At 43.8% G+C, this 23,253-nt stretch overlaps 3 protein-coding genes across 3 annotated transcripts; 1 reads left to right on the top strand and 2 right to left on the bottom strand.

Moving 5' to 3' along the window:
- The first annotated feature begins 721 nt into the window (after positions 1-721).
- LOC143013929 (acidic leucine-rich nuclear phosphoprotein 32 family member A-like) lies at positions 722-5,425 on the top strand. The gene is made up of 7 exons (XM_076167654.1): positions 722-885; positions 2,284-2,433; positions 2,576-2,698; positions 2,996-3,179; positions 3,267-3,358; positions 3,798-3,858; positions 4,057-5,425. Exons 1-7 carry the CDS (start codon positions 724-726, stop codon positions 4,143-4,145), a joined length of 861 nt encoding a protein of 286 aa, XP_076023769.1. The 5' UTR covers positions 722-723; the 3' UTR covers positions 4,146-5,425.
- A 388-nt stretch (positions 5,426-5,813) lies between these two features.
- Positions 5,814-11,792, bottom strand: coro2ab (coronin 2Ab). Its single transcript, XM_076167653.1, has 14 exons — positions 11,642-11,792; positions 10,218-10,418; positions 9,985-10,101; positions 9,760-9,909; positions 9,002-9,202; positions 8,800-8,916; positions 8,105-8,209; positions 7,882-7,978; positions 7,504-7,619; positions 7,314-7,404; positions 7,057-7,217; positions 6,464-6,631; positions 6,131-6,199; positions 5,814-5,902 (listed from the first exon to the last, which is right to left on the bottom strand). Exons 1-14 carry the CDS (start codon positions 11,654-11,656, stop codon positions 5,837-5,839), a joined length of 1,674 nt encoding a protein of 557 aa, XP_076023768.1. The 5' UTR covers positions 11,657-11,792; the 3' UTR covers positions 5,814-5,836.
- A 2,714-nt stretch (positions 11,793-14,506) lies between these two features.
- On the bottom strand, positions 14,507-22,870 carry LOC143013923 (NLR family CARD domain-containing protein 3-like). Its single transcript, XM_076167645.1, is given in 11 exon segments — positions 14,507-16,223; positions 17,467-17,513; positions 17,620-17,793; positions 18,227-18,400; positions 18,476-18,935; positions 18,938-20,233; positions 20,922-21,132; positions 21,443-21,518; positions 21,701-21,814; positions 22,505-22,582; positions 22,807-22,870. Coding segments are annotated over 10 exon segments (3,153 nt in total). The 5' UTR covers positions 22,576-22,582; positions 22,807-22,870; the 3' UTR covers positions 14,507-15,693.
- Positions 22,871-23,253: the final 383 nt, after the last annotated feature.

Below are 23,253 nucleotides of genomic sequence, written 5' to 3'. Positions count from 1 at the left end.
TGTTGTCCTCTTGCTGCAGTTTCCCTCCGTTTACAACTGAACAAATGCTGCCTTCATGAACTCCTAAAAAAAGACATTTGCCAAAACTTGTCGCAAATAAGGCGTAGTCGTGTCTTTTATTTTGAGATAATAATAATAATTATATTGTGGACATTAGGAAGTGTAATTCCCCCAGTGTTCCGTTGTATTTATTTGTATTTATAAGCGGCATATACTCGCTTTATGCTGTCTGGTAAACACATTTTAATAGCTTGTCCGAAATTCGCAAGGATAGTTTGTAAAATTGTCCTAAAATTAAAGTATTTCAACAGCGGTGTGAGTTCGTCGTTGTTTTCAAAAAATTTGACGATTCGTGTGTGCGCGCGTATAATAGTATATAGATATCTGATATTTGTGAAGGCATCCAAATGCAGCTCATCGCTTGACCCAGTTTTTCACACACGCCACAGTAGTCGTTCATGCGTCATCAGGATCCATCAAGTTGGACAATAGAAAATAAGCAATACCCAAGATGGCCCCGGTGTTACTTCATAATTAAAGTACTTACACAAATATCAAACGTGGGAAATTAACGGGGTTTTCAGACTACAAATATATTGATTAATTTTGAAACCATAGAAAGTATCAATCGTTAGTTCAAGCGAATATTACCAACTATGAGTCTTATTGAATGTAAATACTTAACTTTGTTTTGAAAGCGTAAACCGGAAGTTTAGGGCTTGTATGGTGGATAGCTTCACGCTCGAGCGTGTGTTGATACTGAAGAGAAGAACGAAGAGAAACAAGTTTTGCCGAGTCGCCGAGACCCACGAAAGACGAAAACAGAGCAAAATGGACATGAAAAAGAGGGTGTCCTTGGAGTTGAGGCACCGGTCACCGACAGAAGTAAGTAACCGCCATCTTGCGTTTGTTTTTCTGAGACGTTGCATTGTAAACTTGACCGGTCGGGGGAGGAGGGGTGACGAGCACATGGCAGCAGTATGCAGGGTCAGAAAAGTGCTGAATTGCATTAATGTGTCCAAACCTAAACTCAGATGCGTTTGCAAATCCAGGGAAATTCATACATTTCCCGCATTTATATACAAAAATCATAGGGAGAAGCTCCAAATAGCATTCACAGCTTCATCTCTCGTAAACAGCCCTGTCACGCACACAGTCAGGCTCAGTTTTCACTGTAACATTTAACTTCATACATTTCAGCGTAAACACTCAAAAGGTAAATACGCGGATTTTTGCCGTGGTTAATACACAGCCTTGGTATGAAGCTAAAATATGAAAGTTGCAAATACCCGCCGTAGAAGCAATGAAACGGTCATCCATGTTTCCTGGGGACTGGCTATTTTCTGGAATCAAAATATCTCAATAGAAAGTTTCTTACTACAATTGCATTGTTTGTACCTTTTTGTAGTAAACTAACACAACAACTTTCGCATTTGTCAAAGATTGACGTTGATTTAATGTCCTCCTGTGTTTCTCTAACATATGGTGCATGCAACATTAAAATAATAACAGTGATGGTACCGACGGTATCGGTTCTAAATTCTGTAATGAAATAACATTATGTTATCTCAGTGCCAATTTAATATATTTTTTTTGTTACAACTCATAGCCGATCACTGTATTGTTCAGTAAATCATCTATTGGGAATAAACTGCCTGGCGGTGTTTATCGATACAGCTCCAGTGATTAGTCAGGGCCTGTGCTAAGGGCGCGCAGCCAGCGGCGTGCTAATGCTAGCTCGCTTAAAACGCTCCTTTCCCGACCCTGGTAGCATTATACATTGCCCATTACCCACCACAATGATTCCAGATGGGGCTATAATCTGGACCGGGCCATTAATCAACCTATTAACACGGTATTGGCTCTGATTTAGAGATGGAGTCGTTTGCAAATAGCTAGCAGGCGCGCTAATGTTAGCACCGTCACGTGGGTAAGGAGTTTACAAACAGCGCCTCGGTCCGGCTCGGTTCCAATATGAAACGGCTTAGTCTCCTGCACACCGAGGCCAGATTAACGGATCCTACCTTAATACTGAGTATTACCAAAGATGGACAATGTTAAAGAGCCATAGGTAAAGACAGCAAAAACACATGTTCATGTTGGACTTACAAGGGTTAAAGTTAAGTGTATTTATTTTGTCAGGTGGTGAAGAAATGCTGGTAGTACAGTGTTACAGGGTAAAATTGAGGAACTTCATCTGCTTAAGAAGAGATCATCTTAAACTCAGTTTGAATGAAGTAGAGCTGGAGATTTGACCAATGTTGACCTCTGACCTTTCCCCAGGTCCAAGAACTGGTTCTGGATAATTGTCGCTCCAGTGAAGGGAAGATCGAAGGAATCACAGAGGAGTTTGGTAACCTGGAGCTGCTCAGTCTCATCAATGTTGGCTTGACCAGCGTAGCAGAAGTCCCCAAACTGGACAAACTTAAAAAGGTACGAGATGTGAACGCACCCAAACACAACCAGAAACCATCACACTAAACCTGGACAAAGATATTGATTGGTCCCATTCTGCCAAGTATCAGAGAAAGGCCAAGGAAGAATATGGCATTTTAAATGTTGCTTTTGTCTGCAGTTGGAATTGAGTGACAACAGGATATCTGGAGGTCTGGAGGTCCTGGCGGAGCGGTTGGTCAATTTAACACACCTCAACCTCAGCGGGAATAAGTTCAAAGACATCAGCACTCTAGAGCCCCTGGTGAGTGGAACCAGTACTGCAAGAACAACTTCAAAGAGAAATAAAGAATCCTTATTAGGGCCCAGGCTATAAGGTTGTATGCAGGTGTGGCCTCCCTCTGCCTCTTATGAGGAATGTGAATGGATTTACTGTATCTGCTCCAAAACGCTTGGAAGCATCTTGAAGCACATTTCCTACCTGAATTCAACACAAAATGAACTTACTGCTGATTTTAAGCATTCTTGGCTGAGCAGAGCTGAAGTTTGACCCCTAGTGGAAGGATTTGGGTTGTAATTGCATTTCTTGCCCCCTCGACAGAAAAAGTTGCCCCAGCTGAAGAGTCTTGACCTGTTTAACTGCGAAGTGACCAACCTGGCCGACTACAGAGAGTCCATCTTTAAGCTGCTGCCCCAGCTCACATACCTGGACGGCTACGACATCGACGATTGCGAAGCATCCGACTCCGACGGGGAAGGAGACGGTGTCGACGAGGAGGACGAAGGTTTGGGGTTTGCCGTCGAAGCGCTTCACTGTTAACAGGTTGTTGTTTTTGTGGTTTTAATCCATCACTTCTGTTTCCGTATTGTAGAGGGTGAGTCTGAGGACTTTGAGGAAGAAGAGGAGGAGGATGAAGAGGACGTGGTAGCCGAAGAGGAGGATGACGATGACAGCGGGGATGAGGTGAGACACCATTGCAGGCAACGTAAAATATTGTCAAAAAACAAATTTACATTACATTACATTACGATCATTTGGCAGACGCTTTTATCCAAAGCGACGTACATTACATTACCACCCTTCGCAGAGGGGGTAGCAATTGAGGGTTCGGTGCCTTGCTCAGGGGCACCTCGGCAGGGACTCGAACCGGCAACCCTCCGGTTCCCAAGCGGAAGCTCTACCCACTGAGATACTGCTTTCCTATGTTCTTTCCAATGTTGTTCGTTTAAGTGAAAAGTAGAAGTGGTGAGGTTCATGTAGGTCTAACTTGAAACCCCCGTTAGTGCACTTGTGTGTTTGTACTTTGCTAAGATGCACTTTGTTGCTGCTTTGAGGTATTAGATAATCCTGTCAAATGTGTGTAGAGGCCATGTCATCCATAACTGTCTGTTTGTCTCTATAGGATGGAGAATTGAATGGAGATGTAGACAGTGAGGAAGATGAAGAGGATGAGGAGGATGAAGGTCAGTACATGTATCAGTTAATGCAGGATTTAGATTTTCACAGACGGATTGCTCCTTCATGATGTCAATTTATATTTTTATTATTAGAAACCAGTTTCTTAGTCAATTCAGTTTGTCAAAGCTTAAACCTGAAGAGAAATAGAAAGGCCACAGAGATTAAGATAATTCCCCGACTTAATTCTTGCTCTCCTCATCCAGATGAGGACTCGTCCCCGACCAAAGGAGAAAAGAGGAAGCGAGACCCTGAGGACGACGATGATGACGATGATGACGAAGACGACGATTAAGGACCCACACAGACCCTGAAAACTCCTTTGACCCGGTGACCCCCACCCACTCGCTCTCCATCTACATGACGTCCTCCGCCCCACCACCACTCTTTCCTCCTAACCCTCCTCACTCAGTCGACTCCTGGGCTCCATTCCATTTCTCAAACTGATCTCCTTCACTCTGTCTCTTATCTCTTCTTTTAGACCCAAACACCTCTCGGCACCTCCCGTTAATGCATAGAAATAATCGTCATCGCACAATCTCCAGTTTATCTTACGTTTATTAGATATTGAATTTTATGACCTTGTGGTTGGTCTTCACACCACCTATTCCATTTTCCGTTAAATTCTGTTCACAAGAAGTTACGAACGCCTGTCCTTTACACACACCAGGCTGGAATGATGCCAGTATGAACTTTTTTGAGTAACGTAAATGAACATAAGTTGTATATTACTTTCAGACGATCGTCCCTCAGTCCAGTTCCAAAAGAAGGTCATAGGTCATGAACTTTGGAGCCACAAAAAAAAAAGTAATTGAGTTCATCCAGTTTTGGCTGACAAGTAATTATTCTGTTAAGTCAAGTCACTGTAACGTCTGAAGCATCGAAGTCACGCGGATGACAGTAGTAAGAAGTATGAAGTATTGAGAATCGTTAAAAACACTTCCTATGTGGTGTTACTTTGATCGCTGAAGGAATCAAACAAGGGCTCACGGGAGGATACAGAACTTTGGAACACAAAATTACCACCTTACCATTCAGTCCCCTTATCTCCTTCTTTCGTCTCCTCTTTTTCAACCCCTACACCCCTCTAACCCCTCCCTTCTCTGATGTCATCACTGTGGGACTCAGCCAGTGGCTCTGATGTTAACACTGTGTTCCAGGGGAGCTCTGTGATGTTGGACTGTCATTCATACCTGTTTCCTCACCCCCCCCCCCCACCCAGAGACCGAGCGCTCAGGGCAAACTGTCTTCTCTCTTCTTTGCCAACAAAAGAGCTTTTTAAAGAAATATTTTTTCAGAGAAATTGTTGTGTTGACTTTGTTTCTCTTCTTTTGGAATGTTGTCTGGGGACTCTCTCTCTCTCTTTCTCTCTCTCTCTCTCTCTGTCCCCCTCTCTCCCTTTCCCTCCCTTCCTCTCTCTGTCTCTCATTTGCTGTAGAGAGCAGTTGTTCCCTTCACACTTACACTGACTAGTTGTGGTTGTGTATTTTTTTTTTACTTTCTGTAAGTTAAAGGAAAAACAAACAAAAAAAACACAAAAATGATGGACTTTGTAAATAAAATCTTAACATTTTGCGCCCAGTGTCTCCTTCCCCTCTGCATTATCTTAGCACAAATTCTCAGTCCAGAAAAAAAAAATCTAATCCCGAATTCTTCTTTTTGGATGCTTATGGAGGAAAAAAGCAATTTATGGCCAATTTATACTTGAAAGCAAACAAAGACAGAAGAGCATCAGCTTGCTGCGTGCTCACCCAGGGGATTGTATCGCACTGAAGCTCATTGATAAACATGGTTATTATTGTATTTAAAGCATCTTAAATGTATATGAAAATATAATCTTGAAGCTTGGACTCAAAAACAGCTTTGTGTCCAGCTTGAACATCCATCTGCATCAATAATGCAGAATCTCAGTGGACATAAACAGCTTTATTGGTTGGTAATGTGGAGTACTGTTGGTTCAGTCAAAGTGAAGGCTGATTGGTTGAATCAGAAAGTCGCCCTCATGTTGTTTCTGGTGTTTTTGATCTCCTGCTCCAGCTTAGTGATCCTCACCTAAAGAGCCAAAATAACCAGTCAGTTATCAGTGAAGATATGTTGCCATGGAGACCCACAGAGGTGATAGTTCATCCTAACAATATAATCCCATGCTTGATTTAGCGTGGATGGAATTTCAAAGGAAGTTATAAGATTTTGTGAAACTACCAGTTGAACCTGTAAACTGTAAAATGACGTTATACCAGAACATTCAATTCCAGCATTTGTGTATGTGTGTGTACTAACATCTTTCTGATTCAGTTGCTCTCTCAGTCCTCTGATCTCTTCCTGCTGTCTGTAAAATAATTGCAGGAGCTGAAAGACACAGAGAAACTTTTAAGCAAGTCTGATCAGGACCAGAGTGGGACATCTGTGCAAGAAAACAAGCTCACGGCAGCGGCGTCAAAGGGCTCAGAAGCTCTTCAATAAGTAATTGAGGTTCCGAGATGCAATGAGTTCAGCAAGAAAGATAAGCGTGGGCACAAAGATATGAACAAAGGCAGTGAAACAGAAAAAGGAAATAGAGATGCTTCCCCAAGAGGCAACAGAGGCGGACTGCAGGTGTGACGCATCCTGTACCTCATTTTCAGCAGTGGGTGGCGGCCTCTCTGTGGGCTCGCAGCAGTGTGGGGTGTAGCAGTAGGCCCATGGCGGGACCTCCGTCTCGTCTGGCTGCCAGCACGACAGGTCACCCACCTCCCTGGGGTATTTGGCGTCCTGATAGGCCTGCTGCTCCAGGAGGAAAGCCTGCCGGGAGTCATTTTAAAAGATGGGGGAGATTTTAGGGAAGCTTTTAAATCTAAAACTTTCTGTGATTATTCGATTGTCATGTGACTGAAAATTTAAAATGTTGAAGGCCATTTACAGGTCTAGATTTTGAAGTTGTTAATCAATCTACTGTGATTTGAGAACATGATATCTGAAGCCCAGTTTGGCTTTAAAGTATGAAGAAGTTAAACTCTAATGTGTTTGCGTCTCCAATGGTGTAATAGCTCATCGCAAATGCTGACATACTCCAAAAAGCCTAACTATACAGCTCCATTTCAACATGACACATGAGTGGAACATCCTGCCATCTGAGTCCATCGGAAACCCATCCTGCCATCTTCTGGTTTCAGAGAGGAAATGCGTCTTATTTTGGTTTGGTAGCAGTCACAAATTCAGTACTCCACCTCCTCCGTAAAGCCCAGATCAGTTGCGGGAAGCCCACCCGTAGCTGGGCCATTCTGGAATCTCAAGGAGCTCAGCTGCCTCGCCAGCCCTTTATCAGCAGGGGTTTCTGGGTACGGGTTGGCCACTCTGGTGTCAGGCCTCAACGACATCAGCACCAGGCCTGTACGGACCCACAAGAGAGACGGACACTTAAAAGGATACAGCTGCGGTTCAGGGGGTTAAGTGCCATTTTGATGACAATTACGGGGCTAATGACCTCTGTCGACCCCCGAGATCCACTCCTGAGCTGTCACCGCCGCCTGGTTTCCTGCCGTCATCGGATACAGATCATCCTGGAAATTACCGGACTGGAAACAGAGATGTAAGCGGATAGTTTGACTTCCTTTAAAATCATTTATGTATTTGTGCGATGTACAGTGCCTCCCTCTCCATCCCTACAGCCAAACCTGTTTCCGTGGTACGATCATCGACAGCGGCTCCACCAGGTCTTTGATGGCGATCAGGCGGTAAAATCTGAAAACCTCGCAGGCGCTCACATCCAGGCCACGCTTTGGCATCACTCCTGAAATTAACATTAACGTTGACATTTTCAGGGTGAGTGTAGGTTACAGGAATATTAGAGATTGGGTCAGAGTGCTGTGATGGATTTGATTGGCTGTTAGGACTCAGGATCAGGCAAAACCATTTAATATGCAATTGATGTCAGCCACACAATTTTGACCAATAACAATTAAGCGCAGGGTGTAATAAATGTCAATACAGTGTGTCCGTGTGTGTCCTTGTGTGTGTCCATGTGTGTGTGTGTGTGTGTGTGTTCATCTCACCCAGTCCTTTTTGTGGCAGCAGTGACCTGAACTCTGTCAGGAAGCTGATATACGGCTTCTCAGCGCTGAGTTCATAGTATCTGATGTTCCCGTCACCCTGAAGCAAACAAACACCATCACACACACAGAGTGACCCTTTACCTTTCCAAAAGTTTAGGGCGCACCTATAATTGTTGTATTTTGTGTGTTCTTTGTGTTCATGTGTGGGCGAGAGCTTTACTACCTTTCCAGCCAGGTAGAGCATGTGTGTGTCTGGATCATAGAACGGAAAGAGAACTCCGGCGGACCCGTCCAAATCCTCTTCATACAGAGGCTCAGATAAGTCCTCCTGCGCACGCACACACGCACACACACACACACGCACACACACACACACACACACACACACACACACACACAGAAACATGCACAGACAGAGGAAGTCACAAAGACATCATATCCCACCATGTGCAAGTTTTTTGCACTGATTTAATCTATTGATGGATTAAACCCCCTGCTAGCACCCCCTAGTGGCCATTGTTCTTTATATCTAACTGTGTCTAAGTTTTCTCAAATTTAAAGCAGCACTATGTTTTAGTTTTAGTTTAACTTTGTCACCTGTAAATGTTATCCTCATACAATATTACGTTACGTTAGATTGTCACAATAAATAGAGGGGGTCAAACAACTACATAGTGCTGCTTTAAACTGGTCTCACAGGGTGGGAGGCAGTGGCTCAGTGGGTAGAGCTTCCGCTTGGAAGCTTCAGCTTGGGAACCGGAGGGTTGCCGGTTCGAGCCCCTGCCGAGGTGCCCCTGAGCAAGGCACCGAACCCTCAATTGCTCCCCCCTCTGCGAAGGGTGGTAAAATGTAATGTAAGTCGCTTTGGATAAAAGCGTCAGCCAAATGATCGTAATGTAATGTAATGTAATGTCTCACAGGGTCCCACAGGATGATCTGTCTGTGGTTCCAGGGTGAGCTGCCAGTGGACAGAAGCATCTTCAGCCCTCCGATAAACAAGACCTTACTGGCCCTGTGGGACTTACTGCTGGAAACCTGCAGGAATACAAACACAGAGTTAAAACACCTACTAGTAACAGAAGAAATGCAATACACACAGGTAAGGTCATCAAAAACACACCTGTAAGATCCTCCCTGTCCGTGGGTCCAAAACTCTCACCCGCCTGTCTTTGGATGTTACGGCCAGCCTGCTGCCGTCTGTGTTGAAACTGACGGACAGCAGCAGCATCTCAGGCGGGTAACGATGGTGGATGGGCATCAGAACCACCCGGACCGGGTACCTGAGCACCGTGCCTGCCTGGGACAGGTCCCACAGGAGGACCTTGAGGCAAGAGACACCACAAAGCCAGATTTGATATACAGCAATTTGACTCTGGTATCAAAGTCGCTCGCCCGGTCTCTAGTAAATCCAACGATGTTTGGCACGTGCTGCCCCGCCTCCAAAGTGACTCTATTGTCAATTTGCTGCGCCTGGTACCACCAACACAACAAGGCCTTAAATCTCTTGCCAGACACTTCTCCTCTGTGGTCCCAAGGTGGAGTCCCTCTCTGTCTTTAACTAATGACCTGACTCCTATGTGAACATCTTTATTTCTAATGTCTACCTCTCTCCCTATCTATCCCTCCTCCAGGCTCTGCCTCCTGGCACTTATGTCCTGATGTTCAACTAGCTTCAACTTAGCTTCTTGGCACTTACTCTTGTTGTTCTCTCCAGACTAGATCTTTGCTTGTGTTGTATTCAAATCACACATGTACATTGCTTTGGATAAAAATGATTAAATGTAAATTTACTCTACAGCCGGTGTTATTGTTAATCTCTTTATTTCATTATTTAGTATCATTTTTGCTTTGTATGCACTGACCAATCAGACTCCTGACCTTGTAGTCGTAGGCGGCGCTAAGCAGCAGGTTCTCAGCCGTTGGGTGCCACTCGATAAGCCCCACCCTCCTTGAGTGACCAATTAGAGTCTTTCTGGCCTGTGTGATGTTCTGTTGGACGCCACAAACTGGAATGTCCCAGATCTTCACCTGAACACACACATACAATGGAATATGCAAAATATAAACATACTCAAATGTAAGCATGAAGGAGCTAAAGCTTACAGTGCAGTCCTCAGAGCACGACGCGACACAGTGATCATCGAATGGGTTCCATTTGACATCCAGCACCCGGCTCCTGTGGCCACACACCCTTGGGTGCTGAGGATCCACCCGGCCTGTCTGAAACAGAAAGAGAGGATTCAGCTAAATAAATCTGCTTAGGCTAAGCTTCATCTCACAGCACTGTGTTTTAATGTCTTGTGAATGAGAGGAAATGATGACATGAGATCACACACATGATGGATGGGCAGGACTAAAAAGGATCCGCCCCCAGCGCACTCAGTCACCACAGCAATGAAGCAGGGATTGGCTGAGCAGTAGTGGTTGTCATGGACGCTGCGTGTGATTGGCACCCCGTCGTAGCTGTGCTCCTTGGTGGCTGGCTTACCGAAGACATGGCGAAACTTTGAGCAACGGAAAGATGAACGCCACGACATCTAGAGGAAGACGAAGCATGATGGAATTGAACAGGTTATTGGCTGGACCTTGAATTGGAATATGGTGAGAAGATCAAGCATATATAGTCACAATCTTCTTCTGGATCTGGATAACAAGAACAGATGTAAATGTAGAGTGATATGCGTGACTGGATCGTGTTAAACTCGCCCACCAGGGTTCATGACAATGGGCTCATAACTTTAATCTGGCTCTTAACCATGGATGAGCAGTATTAACACTGAAAGTACAGGTGGAAAGGTAAGATGAAGAAGACAGCTATGGAAAACAAATCTCTGATAATGATGATGCAGATGATGATGATGATGTGTATTTGTCTGTGACAAACCTCATAATCACATAATTGCTCTGTGGAACCTCCGCAGCAGCATTATCTGGTCTAATCAATAATGCAATCAGCCGTCATGATTAACTTTCATAATCTAATCAATAATACATCTTCAATAATAAACCTTTAAATAATTTATCCACCACACACACACACACACACACACACACACACACACACAAACACACACACACACACACACACACAAATAAATCCATCCTTCACAGCAGTGTGCTTGTCGCTCTAAAATATTCATCACGTACACACACACTTCCTGTCCTTACAAATTACTCCTGACCTTCCACCTTTGCTGCGGTTGAAGATCAGTTTACTAATTTTGGCCTCTCCTCCTCTCGTAATTCATTCTGGGCTCGGAAACTGACCAGAAAAATACAGAAATCTTTTGCTAATCAGACTAATCACTGCTGAGTTGTGTTGCATTCACATGCTGCTTGGAAAGCCGGACATACTGTGTGGCTCAGGATGGCTCAGGAGCGGTCTTGGAAGATTCCAGGCTGTTGATTTAGCAAGACACTGATTCCCTTACTGCTCACGATTTGCATGTTGGCTCCTTGCCTGATATGTATGAATGGGTCATTGTAAATTGCTTTGGATAAAAGCGCTTTATAACTACAGAGTTATTATCTTCCGAAGTTGTCCAACAAAAAACTGACTTCTAAGTTGGTTTCATTTCTGCTGATGTTCCTCGGGCCATCAGACGAGGATGAAAAAGCCTCACAAAGGACTCTCAGTAACAAAATATTGGAAGAAGAACAAATCAATCTCACATTTTGAATATCTCACAGTTTTGTCTGAATTTATATCCTTGTTGCTCCATAAATCTGTTTGTCCATTACAATATAGCAGTTGTCTTACCTTGGACACTGTCATGTAAGACTCGATGAGTTCGTCCTTGCTTCGAATATTGCCGTGACTGCTCCTAATACTGTTACTGTACAACTACGACTACTATGATAACAGCTGGCACTGCAATGACTACAACCACTGCTCCTAAAGTACTGAGAGTTCAAAGTATTTCTGGTGAAGTGAATGACAAATGTTGACTTCTGACTGCAGGCACCTGTGGGAGGTTTTACTGTATTGTAATTGGGTGTGTGTGTTTCTGTGTGTTTAGTCCTTGATCCATGACGTCCAGCCTCTCCTCCCACATTAGTGGAACCGTTTATGCACGGCTGCACGCACACAAACACTCCTCTCCATCTGATACGATGGCCAGAGACACACACACATGGACACATACACAAACACACACACACACACTCACACACACACACACACACACGGACACACACACACACGGACACACGGACACACACACACAGAGTTCTTTTTCCTAATCCAGAAACCTTATAAACTTCAAAATTAGTGTCAGTTTTATCTTTTTATTACCGCTTTGTAGATTGAACCTTATTCCTTCCTACCTTATTACCTTTTATCCACTTGGAACAACAGTGTTAAAATTTGTTTGAGGGCTCCTGATATAAAATAGAAATTAATCCACGTGACTAATTTGAAAGTTACAGTATGTCATCTTACATCTTGACAAACCTCATAAGAAACTGCTACTTGTAGCACAACTACAACTTCTTTTAAGTAAGATTTGCGATTGTAATCTTTAGGCCTTTTGAAGCTATTCACAGCAACAGATGGTCACTTCTGGGTCCTGCATACAAAACTCTTCTCAGGTTGCTGTTTATTTTCTCCAGGAATAAAGCACTCCCTTTTAACACATTGTTTTTATAGAGTTTATAAACAAATGTATTAGGTTTTCACCACATATTGTCCACACCTTAATAGAAAGATGAAAACCACCGGCACTTTCTACCCTAGTTGGCTGTGGTTTTGAAAGATGCAGTAAGTCCCCCAAGGCACATGGGGCACTGTCATTTTTGTGTTTGTTTGTTTGGTACAGCGAAGATGAGGCGCTGGTCTGTTCTTACCTGTACAGGTGAGACGCTATATTGCTAGTTACTTTGTTTTGTCCCTTGATGTTTACTTTTCATACCTTTACTGTCTGGGAAATGAGCTCCGTCATCACCGTGCAGTTAATATTTACACTTTTAAAGTAGTAGTTTCAAGTTGTCATTCAAACTATTTTGTTGTTTTTACAGGTGAGGAGAAACGACTTGGCAACATCTGTGGAGCAAATGCACTTGATTTGATAAGCAGCATGACATGAGGTAGGTATCTTCTTTTAACAACAAATGTAATTATCAGTTTATCATTTCAGCAAAAACTCGACACATCTGCGTTCTACAGTTTCATATAAATATAAAACTTAACTGATGTTCAGAGAGATGCTACAATGAACTGGGAAATTGGGAAGGACATTTCCCTCCTTTGTTGATGATTTATAGACGGTTAGGTGTTGCCATCAATAGCAGAAATAATTGATTCATTGGCTCATTCCTTGATAATGGAAATAGTTGTTGGTTGAAGTCTTAGATGTGACTGTGTTTATCTGTCGTCCATAACTGCAAACCACAAAACATCTGCCACACGGTAAAGTTTAACTTCATGATAGGCAGTTTGTTTGAACAACATATTGCACAATGCAGTTAAAGTGCGCAACATTGTGTCCAAAATATTGCGTAATATTTTAACGTTATGGCTGTATATAGGCTCGTACTGTATGTTCCTCTCATTGAAGACACCTTTGATGGCTTTGTCTCATACTTATGACTCATTATGTTTAGTTACTAAAGATATGACAATGTTTCTTTATTTTTGATAATATTAGAAAGCAGGCAGAACTCTAGCTGCCTTGTTTACTGCAAATCAAGACAAAAAGTGTTATCATAAAGCACATGGGGGAATAAAATCCATCTGGAAGTCCTGGTTTTATTCTGTGAGGACCACCAGCCCCGCTCCATCCTCTGTGAGGAGCTCTGCTAATAACACCTGCCTGGCAGTCACCTCTGTGAGTAAAAGCTACATCTATGTATTGGTCTGGCTCTGTTGTAGTCATATTTTGTACAGCTTTCTTTTATGGAATAAACTCATTCTTCTTTGTTGTTGTCTTCCAGGATGAGCCTGGAGGAGTTCAGCATGCCACTGCTGGGCCTGCACCTTCATTCTGGGTGAGATGACCATCCCTGTGCAGGACCAGAGGAAGCTGGGGTGGATTGCAAACAGAATATTTCCCTCTGAAGCTGTGGCATGAGCCCCCTGTCCCAGCCCAACACACTGACACCTCTGCTGCCCCCACCCCTACCAGATGCATGGACACTGGACACTTATTTCTGAATATATGTGTTGTAAATATGTTTATATTGTTCTTCCTTTATGTTTGCTGTTGTTATATTTATTATTGTCATAAATTAAAGGGTCATTCCTTTCAATTTGTTTCCTGAAATGGTTTCAGTGGTTAACTGCACAGAAATGACAACAATTACGTTAATTGTACTAACCTATGAAAGATGATGAATATGAATGATGCTGCTATGCCTGCAAGCTACTGTAAAATGTGGTCAAAATACTAGTTTAATTTTATGCAATTCTATATTCCCTAAAACTGCTGCTAGATGTATGACATTATATTTAAACATTGACATTCACTAGAGAAGTATTCACATTGCTTATACAATATTAATAATCAATAACATCTAAGCAAATTATGTGACTTCCAAGACTAAATAATGAACCTCTCAGTACATAATGAACAACTACATTTATGCCCAGGGTGGGAATCGAACCTGTAAAGGTAAAAGAAAAAAAAGGTAAAGGTAATTTATTTATTTATTTTATTTATTTCGATCCCCTCGGGGAAATGTAACCTCAGGATCACGGCCGTTCTTCTTCTTTCTTTCCCCGTAAGCAGAAAAATACAAAACTACGTTGTTTTCTAAATAATTCTTGATACAAATCAACATATTACGATTTGGTGATGGAGGGTTAGGTCAGGAGAAATCAATTTCTCCTCATTTCCTGTCCCTTTCTCCCTTTTCTTCCCCCTCTTCCCCCCTTGTAAGACTATTGTTCCCCAGCTTTGAACAACTTGACATTTCTCAAGTAAACAAGTGCAATTTCAAAGATAAACAATAATTACAATCAGGTATATATAAAACAACTTGTCAAGATCTAGAAATGATTTTAAATGTATGTACATTTCCACATCTGTGTAGAAAGGTGAACTGAACTGACTCACTATCCATGGATAACTCCAAAACAAATCTTGGAGACACATAGAGAGTTTAACTCCGCCTGGACAGTAACAATTTGCTTTCACTGACAACAATACAGGAGAGAAATAATAATACCTAATAATAGTGTGCTTACTTTATGGAGAGAAATGAAAGAGAAATAATAATAAATAAGAGAAGTAAAAGGCAATATGTTCAAAGACATTTCCAGAACAAACACGCAGCATTTACTGAAAAGTACCAAGCTGGAAATGAACGTAAAAGAACGATGTGGATACTGCTGTGGAAAGCTGGGGAGAGCAAGAAGATCGATTTGAGAAGATCGTAAGGCACGGAAGCCGCTCACAGATGGAGACTACATGAAAGAATCATTTACTAAAATATCAGATAATCTAGCCTCGTAAAGTCACCTTGGTTAAACGCTGATGTGGAAACGCTGCGTTTATGTGGCGGGATGCAGTCACTTCATGGGTCACAAAGTCGTCATGCGTTGTGGGAAATGTAGTTTATGGACAATGAGGCATAGACGTTTATTTTGCTCTCGCGGGCCACATAAAATGATGTACCAGGCCAGATATGGCCCGCGGGCCTTGAGTTTGACACCTGTGGATTACAGTGATGAGAGAGAAAGAGAGTAAGAGAGAGAGAGAGAGACTGTGCATATGGGAGAGTGTGTGTGTGCGAGAGAGTATGTGTATGGCAGAGAATGTGCGTGTGTGTCCTATATAGATCACACAGTGTGTGTTTGTGAGAGTGTGTCACAGATCACAGAGTCACTGAGGAACCAGACCTCCAGAACCCAAATCCAGCATAGAGAGTGTGAGTGAATGTGGTGGTGAAGGTGTGGAGGTGCATCAGTGTGTGAGAGACGCTGTAGAAGGACAGAGTGCCAGCAGGACAGTCCACATACACTGCTACTCTGAGAGGGACAGAGGAGGACACAGGGACATGGAGGGACGTTTCTATGTTATCGTGCCAGACAGAGTAACCATGACGATCAGAGCATCTCAGCATCCAGGACTGATTATTTCCTCCAAACCAGCCGTCATCGCTGCCTTCCTCCCTGCTGATTCCTCTGTAACTCACTGATATATGAACGTGTCCTCTCCACTTCACCTCCCAGTAACAACGACCAGTCAGACCATTTCTACTCAGCAGCTGAGGCCAGACATCAAACCTCTCTGGATGATCAGGATGTGGCTGCTCCTCTTCCACACATGTCACCTTCCTGTTGTTGTCTGACAGTTTGAGGTTTCTGCTCGCTGTGTTTGGGTCCAGTTCCAGTTCACAAACATCTGATGGACAGAAAAAGACACAAACAGCAGCAGTTTATCATCAAACACAGCTGCTGCCTTTATTATTCACTCATTAATTCAAGACTGCTCTTTCTACTGTGACTCACTGTCACTTTCTACTGTTTTCATCGTCATAATAATCAGACCTGATTTTATTTTCCTGTTTGAAAAAAAATTAATGTCATCACAGACACACACACACACAGACACAGACACAGACACACACACACACACACACACACACACACACACACACACACACACACACACACACACACTCAGCTTCAGGGTCAACCTGAGGACGCCACACACACGTCTGATATTCTGCCCTTTATATTCTGCTGAAGTCTCATTGAGATTCAAATGTCTTGGAGGAGAAAGCAGCATCAACCAGGCAGACATGAGAACAAACAAGGAGGAACCAGCAACCATTTTGTCACAGTCAAAGCTCCATTTTGATGGAGAGCATCTGGATTCAAGTCATTTAGAACTGAAACTAATTCTACATTAGAAATCAGTTGAAATTCAATTGATGTGATCACTTCAAGACTGTGTTCCAGTTGTTCCAAATGGAGGAGTAGTGAACTTCAAAGCTCTGTTACTGAGCTCAGTGCCCACATGAGGGACAGACGACTGCAGGCTAGAATGGCCTCAGCTTCTAGTAAGATAAGAGCACAGGTAAGGAGGAAGCAGGCTGAGGAGAGCTTCATCAATGAGACTCAACCAGTGGGGACGTCTGCATAAATACAGAGACGTCCACCCAGCCACTGCATACAGAGGACAATGATGTGTGTGATGTTTACAGCCTGTGAGGAATCTGAAGGCACAGTGTTACACAGCATCAAGCATCTGGAGATGGCCAGATGCATTCATCAATATGGATCATAAATAGAAAGATTGTGACAAATGTCCATCAGAAGTTCCCACAGATCAAAGTCACATCTTCAAACTGCTTCTTTTCTCTCCACCACGACTAAAACACTGAAAGTGATTAGATTTATAATGATATGAAACAGAGAAAAGCAGCAAATCCTCATATTTAAGAAGCTGCAGCCTGATAAAGTTTGGGATTTTGATTGATATATGACTCAATGTATCAATTACTTCAACAGTTAATCAATCAATGAAGATTGTAACTGACTCATCAAATGATAATGTCCTCAGTAAAATATGAATAATTTTCTCTTTGAATTGTGGGTGTGAATGGATACACAGTTGTCAATCAAAGTCAAATCAAACTTACATTTCCTGATACCAGCTTTGATCCTCTGCTGTCCACCATGATCCATCCTGCAGGAAGACACAGAGGCACAGCAGGACAGGATTGATTATTGATTATTGAGTTTTAACTTCAACCAACAGGGAGACATTCCACAGTCTGTAGCTGTGTCCTTACCTGAGAGTGTCCAGTCTCCAGTGAGGACTCTCCAGTCCAGCAGACAGCAGCTTCTCTCCTGCGTCTCCTGGATGATTGTAGCTCAGGTCCAGCTCTCTCAGATGGGAGGGGTTGGAGCTCAGAGCTGAAGCCAGAGAAGCACAGCCTTCCTGTGTAACCATACACCCTGACAGCCTGAGAACACAGAGGGTGTGTGTGTGGCGGGGGGGGGGGTTGTTATGTGGTTTGTGGAGTGGTGAAATGTTTTCCAAAAATGCAGAAACTCATTCTTTTTTAATTAAGCAGAATGTAAGGAACTAAAATCTAGGAAACAATAAATGTCTCAGAGAAATGTTTGCACCACACCTTCTTTAGCAGGAACATCATGCAGTTTTAATGTTTATTCACCCCACATACCACTAACAGTGTGTGTGTGCGTGAGAGTGAGCGTGAGATGAGCGTGAGAGTGTGTGTGTGTGTGCGTGTGCGTGTGTGTGGAGCTGCTTCATGTTTGGGGCTGTATTACTGCAGCATTCCTTCAAATAAAAAGGTTCCAGGAGAAACAAGCAGGTCAAGTAAGTGAAAGCTCACAGTGTTTCACCTTTACAGACATCTACATCTTGCTGACCTGAGAGTCTCAAGCTGACAGTGTGGACTCTCCAGTCCAGCAGACAGCAGCTTCACTCCTGAATCCTGCAGGTCATTGTTACTAAGGTCCAGGTCTCTCAGACTGGAGGACTGGGAGCTGAGGACTGAGGACAGAGCTTCACTGCTTCTCCAGGACAGATTACAGCCACTCAGCCTGAAAATGAAAAGTTAAACATTTTATATGTTCTGCCTAAAATGCTACAAATCATTGTGTGATCTTCACACTTACAGAGTTTTCCTGGAGGCTTTGACCACTGGCAGCAGCCTGAAAAGAGCCTCATCTGAAGCAGAGTATTTCTTCAGGTCAAACACATCCAGACCTTCCTCAGATGACAGTAAGACGAAGACCACAGCAGACCACTGAGCAGGAGACAGTGTGTCTGTGGAGAGACGTCCTGCGCTCAGGTACTGTTGGATCTCCTTCACTAGAGAAAGATCCTTCAGCTCATTCAGACAGTGGAACAGAGTGATGCTTCTCTCTGCAGAGACATTCTTACCGATCTTCTTCTTGATGTATCGGACTGTTTTCTGGTTGGTCTCTGAGCTCCTTCCTCTATGTTTCAGGAGGCCCCTTAAGAGAGTCTGATTGGACTGCAGTGAAAGGCCCAAAAGGAAACGAAGAAACAAGTCTAGATGTCCGTTTGGACTCAGTAAGGCCTCGTCCACTGCACTCTGGTCAGAGAAGTTGATTGATCTGACAGCAGGTTGACTCCAGACTTGATGAATGTCCGATGGACATAAAGAGCAGCCAGAAACTCCTGGACGCTCAGATGGATGAAGCAGAACACCCGGTCCTGGTACAGTCCCCTCTCCTCTTTAAAGACTTGTGTGAACACTCCTGAGTACGCTGAGGCTGCTGTGATGTCCATGCCACACTCTGTCAGGTCTGAGTCATAGAAGATCAGGTTTCCTTTCTGCAGCTGATCAAAAGCCAGTTTTCCCAGAGACACAATCATCTCTTCACTCTCTGGATTCCAGAGTGGATCTGTCTCAGCGCCTCCATCATACTTAACAATCTTCAGTTTGGTCTGAACCAGCAGGAAGTGGATGTACATCTCAGTCAGGGTCTTGGGCAGCTCTCCTCTCTCTCTGGTCTTCATCATGTCCTCCAGAACTGTAGCAGTGATCCAGCAGAAGACTGGGATGTGGCACATGACGTGGAGGCTTTGTGAGGTCTTGATGTGGGAGATGATGCTGCTGGCCTGCTCATCTCCTCTGAGTCTCTTCCTGAAGTACTCTTCCTTCTGAGGGTCAGTGAACCCTCTGACCTCTGTCACCATATCAACACTGTTAGCAGGGATCTGAGTGGCTGCTGCAGGTCTTGTGGTTATCCAGAGGCCAGCAGAGGGAAGCAGGTTCCCCCTGATGAGGTTTGTCAGCAGAACATCCACTGAGGTGGACTCTCTAACATCGGTCAGGATCTCACTTTTGTGGAAGTCCAGAGGAGGTCGACATTCATCCAGACTGTCCAGGATGAAGAGGACCTGGAAGTCTTCAAAGCTGCAGATTCCTGCTTCTTTGGTTTCAGTGAAGAAGAGATGAAGAAGGTCCACCAAGCTGAACTTTCTCTCTCTCAGCACATTGAGCTCTCTGAAGGTGAATGGAAATGTCAGCTGGATGTTCTGGTTGGCTTTGCCTTCAGCCCAGTCCAGAGTGACCTTCTGTGTTAAGAGGGTTTTCCCGATGCCTGCCACGCCCTTTGTCATCAGTGTTCTGACTGGCTGATCTCTTCCAGCTGAGGCTTTAAAGATGTCTTCAAATCTGATTGGTGTTTCTTCTCTCTGTGGTTTCCTGGAAGCTGCTTCAATCTGCCTGACCTCATGTTCTTCATTGACCTCTCCACTCCCTCCCTCTGTGATGTAGAGCTTTGTGTAGATCTCATTCAGAGGGGTTTGCTTTCCTGCTTTAGCGACCCCCTCAAACACACGCTGGAACTTCTGCTTCAGCTTAGACTTCAGTTTACGTTGGCACCGTGCAACAAAACTTCCTGTATGAACAGACAATAGTCAGTGGAGGAAAACATGGAGAAGGTAAGATAACTACAGTGTAGAAAAGCATCAGAATTGTAAAATTTCGAGTAGAAATGTTTGTTACTAGAGCAGCATGATATAACCTATTCTAACCTTCTAACCCTTTTGTTCCTGTGTGAGCTATAAGATCTCAGAAGGCCTGCTCACTCTCCAAAAACCTGAACTTAGAAATAGAACTCTCTCCTTTAAATCGCCACTGACTTCATTTTCAGGAATTTATTTTTGTTACAATTCAAATGTCACTAAATTACAGATGAACCAAAGAGTGCAGGGGAGTGATGCTGAAGTTTAGGCTCATGTAGCCTGAGTCGGTCAGAGTGTGAGTGTAAATCAGAGGATGGGGCACAGCAGCTGATTGTGCCACATCTGTCTGAGCCCACTTGGTGTACAGACCCTCTAATGTGCTCAGACTCAGCGTCCCTTCAGCCTGTGGGGCCCTCACACTGTAAAGGTCACAGAGTGTGTGTGCTAAGAGACCCTGAGTGAGAATGGACTCAGGAGGAATGAGTACCCTTGTACCACAAGTATTTGTAGCTTCAAGCAGTAAGTGTATAATTGTATGTATGAGTGTGTAGAGTGTGTAAGTGTAAAGCTTTAGTCCTGTTTCCCTCGTTCCAACATGTTAAAGCTGTTAAATGCTCTTACTGCTGTGCAGAGACTCAGCCAGCTCCTCATGCTTCATTCTCCTCAGGAAGGTCACTGTGAGCTTCAGGAATGCCTCTCTGATGCTCCTCTGCTCTTCATCACCATCTGTTACCTCCTCACCCTCATTTTGGCTCTTGAATTCTGGACTCAGAACCTTCTGGATGCTCTTCAGCTCGTTCTTCACAGACCTGACCATGTTCTCCTCAAGCAACTGAAAGAGTCAAACACAAGTTTGTACCAGAGTGAGAGAAGATACTGGTTTCTGATTGGCTGTCAGGTGTCAGTGTATATGTTGACAACAGAACAAGAGTGCAGCTAATGAGGATTCTAACCCTACAGATGTATGAAGATGCAGGTAACCATAGCAGCAGCTCCTATGTTAATGTTCCCACTGAACTCTCCCTGCTCAAACTAAATGAACCAAGTGCTGCATTAAAACATCTCTAATTTCTCTGTCAATAGATTCTCTACCCGGTGACATCGTCCATATATTAGTGGGCGGAGCCTGGACATTTACTCACCATAAATATGGAGTCCAGGTCTGGATGCTGCTGGGCACAGTAACCAGTGGAAACCTCTGACTGATTCAGCTGAAGTCTGGGGAGAAATAAAGAAACATGTGAGTTTACAAACACTCACAGACAGGTTGTCATGGTGTCTCCTCAAAACACTCAGATGGACAGAGATGTGTCCTTCATTCAGGTTGACCTGTGCTTTGTGAAGCCTTCTGCTACAAAGATACAATGATGACATCAAAGTGACCTGGTTTAACCTCTGACCTTTCTTCAGCAGCCTTCTGTCCATCAGTGAAGTTGATAGGTGTACCCATGGACCAGTTGCTCTTCATGGACACACAGCTGGGTACGGGAGAGTCTGCCCTCTGCTGGTGAACCCTATAAACACAGCATTGACAACACAGCAGCAGATGGAAGCAGAAGGTCATTAGGTGAGTATGAGGGGCTGTATACACACCTGCTGTCAGTTTCATCTATGAGAGAATCACAATCATTCATCCATTTTTACATTAATACATTCACATCATATTCATGTCATAGAAAACTAAACAATGTTATAACTTATTTGACTATTTGACTAATACTATACCTTTCATATTTCACATTTTCTGTCTGTCCACATATCACTGTCATAATTTCCCTTCACATTCCCTGTAATTCAGGGAATTCCCTGTAGTGCCCATCTCATCTGAACTTCACATGCATTCAGTCTGTTCTGATGTTAGTGAAGAGTGTGTGCTGTCTGCTGGAGTGAATCCTCTTCACTTCACTCTTATGGAGCTCCTTTATCTTCTCTGTTCACAGCCGGAAAGTCTCGTGAAAAGTTGCTGTGTGCTCGACCAACGCGTTCGCACCTCAAATGACACACACACACACACACACACAAAAGGGGGCGGGGTGAATGATTGAATAGAAATTTAAACAGGTTTACCAAGGGGGGGTACTGCTCAGGTACTGTGATTTGTAATGGCGGCGACTGATTGACGCCCACAACCTACGCACTTAAAACCGCGAGTCAGCACATTGAGATACGGCGTCTTCATATTCTCTTAAATTGGGCGCTCTTACTCTGTGTGTGAGGGTACAGGTTTAGGACTGAAGTATGGCGGTCCTTTATCTTCATCACTGCAAACACTCATCGTTACCCTGCAGGGAGGAAAACACACACGCACACACACACACACACACACACACACACACACACACACACACACACACACACACACGAGATTACAAATAACAAAAACACACACAATCACATTAACATAAAGTTAGACTAACTCTCAGAACAGAACATACACACACACACACAAACAGACATCAAAGACAAACTATGATCCATAAAGCCATCGAATAAAACTCGAACTCACAGTCAGTCTTCCTCTGCTGAACAAACTGTCACTTTCTGTCTTTGCAACACTTGTGGGTGTGTGTTGCTGGAGCTCATTAGGCGGTCACATAGCACCATCAAGTGGTCACATAACAGAAGTGTGGTCTCTTCACACAGCTGGAGCTGCAGACTCTCTGCTCTGCTGTCCTTGGGGATGGAAATAACATCCATCCAACAACATGTGGAGACACAGAAATCTATGGAATGTATAAGATGCAACTTTTGCCTCTCTCACCACACACACACACACACACACACACACACACACACACACACACACACACACACACACACACACACACACACACACACACACACACACCTCTCTTCACACGCTGAAGTACAGGGAGGGAGGGAGGCAGGGGCTCAGTGGGTAGTGCTTCTGCTTGGGAACCGGAGGGTTGCCGGTTCGAGCCCCTGCTGAGGT

This window comes from Genypterus blacodes, unplaced genomic scaffold (assembly GCF_046128005.1).
Source record: "Genypterus blacodes isolate CSIRO-AG114 ecotype Tasmania unplaced genomic scaffold, CSIRO-AGI_Gbla_v1 ptg000168l_1, whole genome shotgun sequence".
Lineage (NCBI taxonomy): Eukaryota > Metazoa > Chordata > Actinopteri > Ophidiiformes > Ophidiidae > Genypterus > Genypterus blacodes.
The sequence above is the reverse complement of the archived record's forward strand: the minus strand, read 5'-3'. Positions and strand labels throughout refer to the sequence as shown.

Coding starts and splice junctions, on each gene's coding strand:
- LOC143013929 (XM_076167654.1), top strand. CDS start 724: ATGGTGGATAGCTTCACGCTCGAGCGTGTGTTGATACTGAAGAGAAGA. Junction 886..2,283: donor GGCACCGGTCACCGACAGAA/GTAAGTAACCGC, acceptor ACCTTTCCCCAG/GTCCAAGAACTGGTTCTGGA. Junction 3,180..3,266: donor TGTCGACGAGGAGGACGAAG/GTTTGGGGTTTG, acceptor TCCGTATTGTAG/AGGGTGAGTCTGAGGACTTT.
- coro2ab (XM_076167653.1), bottom strand. Junction 9,203..9,759: donor GCGCCGCCTACGACTACAAG/GTCAGGAGTCTG, acceptor TCTTGCCTCAAG/GTCCTCCTGTGGGACCTGTC. Junction 7,620..7,881: donor GCTGCCACAAAAAGGACTGG/GTGAGATGAACA, acceptor TGTTAATTTCAG/GAGTGATGCCAAAGCGTGGC.